The sequence below is a fragment of the Myotis lucifugus genome, unplaced genomic scaffold (assembly GCF_000147115.1).
Source record: "Myotis lucifugus unplaced genomic scaffold, Myoluc2.0 scaffold_132, whole genome shotgun sequence".
Lineage (NCBI taxonomy): Eukaryota > Metazoa > Chordata > Mammalia > Chiroptera > Vespertilionidae > Myotis > Myotis lucifugus.
The window spans coordinates 998,488-1,003,679 of record NW_005871180.1 but is presented as its reverse complement, the minus strand read 5'-3'; the positions used below and the strand labels follow the sequence as shown (position 1 = coordinate 1,003,679).

General features: G+C 39.2%; 1 protein-coding gene across 1 annotated transcript in view; it reads right to left on the bottom strand.

Moving 5' to 3' along the window:
- Nucleotides 1–201: 201 nt before the first annotated feature.
- CUNH10orf67 (chromosome unknown C10orf67 homolog) overlaps nucleotides 202–5,192 on the bottom strand; it is a 156,539-nt gene continuing 151,548 nt past the window's right edge. Inside the window, exons 10-11 of the mRNA XM_023758550.1 lie at nucleotides 4,086–4,172; nucleotides 202–294 (exon numbers count right to left, since the gene is read on the bottom strand). Of these exons, the coding sequence (XP_023614318.1) occupies nucleotides 202–294; nucleotides 4,086–4,172 (180 nt within the window). The remainder of the gene's footprint in view (nucleotides 295–4,085; nucleotides 4,173–5,192) is intronic.

The following is a 5,192-nucleotide window of genomic DNA, read 5'->3' as shown; positions in this document are numbered from 1 at the left end:
TTTCGCCTCATTTCCTTAAAAGATGATAGGTCACATTTCTATAACTAGAATTTTTATATATTACCACACTATACCTGTTCTGGAGAATAAGAAATTTCTTTTCCCATATTTTGTTTATCCGTTCTGATTCCTTCCTATACCTGTAATAAATTTATAGATAGTTAAATTTTGTATTAGCTACAAATGAGTAGTTATGAATCATTATTTCCAGTACCTTTCTGTCAACATTTTTTCATTCTCTAAACTTTTCTTTAACATTTCTATTTCCTTCTCCAAAATATGTTTCTCTTCAACCTTTCAATAGAAAATACATCACAAAGTTAATTACATGAACAATACACCCTGTTTCTCCATAAATCTGAAGGATTTCTTTGAGTATGTTAGGGTTATACCCCAGAATCATATTATGGAGGCAATCATGTCCTCTGACTCTTCATAAAACTAATTCTCGAAGATGGCGGCATAGGTAAACACCTATATCAATAAATGCAGAAAAAGCATTTGACAAAATCCAACACCCATTTTTATTAAAAACTCGTAGCAAATTGGGAATAGAGAGAGCATATCTCACATGATAATGACCATATATGAAAAACCTACAGCAAACATCATACTCAATGGACAAAAACTAAAACCATTTCCCCTAAGAACAGGAACATGACAGGGATGACCACTTTCACCACTCTTATTCAACATATGTAGGACTGGAAGTCCTAGTCCTTCAGACAAGAAGAAGAAATAAAAGGCATCCAAATTGGAAAGAAGGAAGTAAAACTCTTATTATGATATTGTACATAGAAAATCCTAAAGACTCCACCAGAAAACTATTAGATTTAATAAATGAAGTTGGCAATGTAGCAGGATACAAAATCAACACCCGAAAATCAATGGCTTTTTTATACTCCAATAATGAATTCTCAGAATGAGAAACTAAACAAGCAATCTTATTTACCATTGCAACAAAAAAATTAAATACTTAGGAATAAACTTAACCAAGGAGGCAAAAGACCTATATTCAAAAAACTACAGGACATTGAAAAAAGAGATAGAAGAAGATATAAATAAGTGGATGAATATACTGGTTCATGGACTGGTAGAATCAACATCATTAAAATGTCCATACTACCCAAGGCAATCTATAATTCAATGTGATCCCTATTAAAATACCAACAGCATATTTTACAGATCTAGAACAAATAATCCAAAAAATGTATATGTAATCAAAAAGACCTAAAATAGCTGCAGCAATCTTGAGAAAGAAGAACAAAGTTGGAGGGATCACAATACCAGATTTCAAGTTATACTATAAAGCCACTGCAATCAAAACTGCCTGGTACTGGCACAAGAACAGGCATATAGATCAATGGAACAGAACAGAGAACCCAGAAATCAACCCAAGTCATTACTCTCAATTAACATTTGACAAAGGAGGCAAGAGCATACAATGGATTCAAGACAGTCTCTTCAATAAACAGTGTTGAGAAAATTGGACAGATATATGCAAAAAAATGAAACTAGACCACCAACTTACACCATGCATAAGAATAAACTCAAAATGGATAAAAGACTTAAATGTAAGTTGTGAAACCAGAAAAACCCTAGAAGAAACCATAGGCAGCAAAATTTCAGACACCCCTCACAGCAATATGTTTACAGATACATCTCCTAGGGCAAAGAAAACTAAAGAGAGAATAAACAAATGGGACTACATCAAAATAAAAAGCTTCTGGCCCAGCCAAGGTGGCTCAGTGAATGAGCATAGAACTATGAACCAGGAAGTCACGGTTCAATTCCCAGTCAGGGCACATGCCTGGGTTGTAGGCTCTATCTCCAGTAGTGGGTGTGCAGGAGGCAGCCAATCAATGATTCACTCTCATCATTGATTTTTCTATCTCTCCTCTCTTCCCCTCTGAAATCAATAAAAATATTTAAAACAAACAAAAAAACAACAACACAAACAATAAAAAGTTTCTGCATAGCAGTAGAAACCATCAACAAAACCAAAAGGGAGAACATATTTGGCAATGATACATCTGATAAAGGATTAATATCCAAAATATGTAAAGAACCCATATAACTTAACAGAAGGAAGATAAACAATCCAATTAAAAATGGGCAAAGTACCTAAATAGACACTTATCCAAAGAGGGCATGCAGATGGCCAAGAGACATATGAAAAATGCTCAAATTCACTGATTGTCAGAGAGATGCAAAGTAAAATGACAATGAGGTGTCACCTCAGACCTATCAGAATGGCTACCATCAACAAATCAATCAATGACAAGTGTTGGTGAGGATGTGGAGAAAAGGGAACCCTAGTACACTGTTAGTGGGAATGCAGATTGGTACAGCCATTATAGAAAACAGTATGGAGTTTCCTCAAAAAATTAAATATGGAACTGCCACATATCCTAAGAAGCAAGAAACACCAATCAGAAAGAATGTATGCACCAGTATGTTCACAGCAGCACAATTCACAATAGCAAAGATCTGGAAACAGCCCAAGTGCCCATCAGTAGATGAGTGGATAAAAAAGTTGTAGTACATTTACACCATGGATTACTATGCAGCAGTAAAAAAGAATATCTTACCCTTTGAGACAGCATGGAGGGACTTGGAGAGTATCATGCTAAGTGAAATAAGTCAGTCAGAGAAAGTGTCACATGATCTCACTCATATGTGGAAAGTCACAAAATAAACTGATGAATGGAATGGATCCAGAGATATGGAAGCATGGAACGGTGTGTGGAATCTTGGAGAGAAGTGGGAAGAGGGGGGACTGGAAGGTAACCAACCAAGGTCCTTGTATGCATATATATATGCATGGCCCATGGACACAGACAATGAGGTGGTAAGGACCTGGGCGGGGGATGGGAGCAGGCTGGTAGGGGTCAATGGGGAAATAGTGGAACTTTCTACAAGAAAGAATTATTTAAAAAAATAATTTACAGGGAATCAACAGTTAGAGTAGAGGATTCAGAGAATCAAATCAATGATTTGGAATATGAGGAAGCAAAAAACACCCAAGCAAAAGAGAAAAAAGAAAAAAGAATCTAAAAATATGAAGATAGTATAAGGAACCTCTGGGACAACTTCAGGCATACCAACATTTGCATTATGGGGGGTTCCAGAGGGGAAGAGAGAGAGAGAGAGAGAGAGAGAGAGAGAGAGAGCAAGAAAATCTATTTGAAGAAATAATGACAGAAAACTTCCCCTACCTGATGAAAGAAATAGACTTACAAGTCCAGGAAGCACAGAGAACCCCAAACAAGAGGAACTCAAAGAGGCCCACACCAGGACACATCATAATTAAAATGCCAAGGATTAAAGACAAAGAGAGAATCTTAAACGAAGAGAAAAGCAGTTAGTTACCTACAAGGGAGTACCCATATGACTGTCAGCTGATTTCTCAAACAGAAACTTTGAAGGCCAGAAGGGAGTGGCAAGAAATATTCAAAGTAGTGAATAGCAAAGTCTTACAACCAAGATTACTCTACCCAGCAAAGATCTCATTTAGAATTGAGGGTCAGATAAAGAGCTTCACAAACAGGAAAAAGCTAAAGGAGTTCATCACCACAAACCCAGTATTATATGAAATGTTGAAGGGAATTCTTTAAAAAGAGGAAGAAGAGAAGGAGGAGGAGGAGGAGAGGAAGAAGAAGAGATAAAAATATGACTAAAATGACAACAAATACATATCTAACCTAAAAATCAAAATAAGTGAACAAGTAATCTAATAAACAAACTGGTGAGTAAAATAGAGTCAGAGGCATGGAACAGACTGATGAATCTCAGAGGGAAGTGGGTAGGGGGGTCAGGAGGAGATTAACCAAAGATCTTACCTATGGACACAGGCAGTAGGATGGTGAAGGTCTGGAGTGGGGTGGGAACTGGATGGAGGTGGGCAATGAGGGGAAAAAGGGGGACATCTGTAATATTCTCAACAACGAAGATTTTTTTTAAAGAGGAAAAACAATAAACAAAACTAATTCTCCATCAAAGTCATTGCTACTTTTTAAGAATAGCCAGCATCAAAATGAAGAATAATTAGTGTAATAACAATGGTCATAATAGTCCTATTATACCTGGTCCACTGAGTATTTTAGATGATACTCAGGTTGAATTTTCACCTCTTCATCTTCATGTTTCTCAATAGATATATCAGGTGCAACCTGGAAAGGAAATAAACCAAGGTAAATATAGTGTGGGACAAAGTAGATTTACAGTTGTGAATACATGAAACAGAGTTTATTCTTGTGTTATTATTTATTAATGTTTGTATTACTTTCCATACAAACTCTAAACCTACCTTTGCCCTACCCTGTATAACATTTCAAATTAATGCATAAAGATGTGGATTCTCTGCAGCTTAGAGAAAGGAAACTGAGACTTAAATATGTCAACCAGAGTCCCACAGGGATCTTCTCTGCCTTATCCAATTTATAAAGTTCAGTGTTTATATATTGCACTAGAGGCCTGGTGCACGAATTTGTGCAGGTGGGTTCCCTTAGGGTGTCCTGTGGGGATCAGGCTGAAATCAGCAGTCCAATGCTGCCTGCTGCTCCTGCCTGCCACTCCTACTCATCCCAGCCCCACTGCGCCTGCCACGGGCTCATGCTCAGTCAGTCCCAATTGGGAGAGGCTCGCACCGCAGCAGCAGCAGCACTCGCCAGCCATAATCCCTGAATCTGGCGCCCATCCCGAGGAGCGGGGGGGGGGGGGGGGGCACAATTGGCAATCTGGGTGAGCGGTGGGATCCCCTCACCGGCCTGGGATTCAGACCCATGCTGCTGATGTTTGTGCAGTTTGTCAGGATCCACCTGTTGGCTGATTTTATATCGTTTCTTTCTTGTGGAGCATCTAGGGAGGAGAAGTGGTAGCGGTGCCCAAGGCCAACTTCCAGGAGACCTGCTGCACTGTCAAGATCATGCCAGCAGTGCCGGTCCATCAATGCCTGGCCCGTTCTCTGGAGATTGGATCTGCAGGTCTACTGAGAGAGTGAGTGGCTGCTGTTGGGCTGGTAGGCCACCGGGATGGGTCCATCAGCTGAGCAGCACTCCTGCTGTGGGAGCACACTGACCACCAGGGGGCAGCTCTTGCATTGAGTGTCTGCCCCCTGGTGGTCAGTGCGCATCATAGCAACCGGTCGTTTGGTTGTTTGGTCGATTAGCATATATATACATACATATATA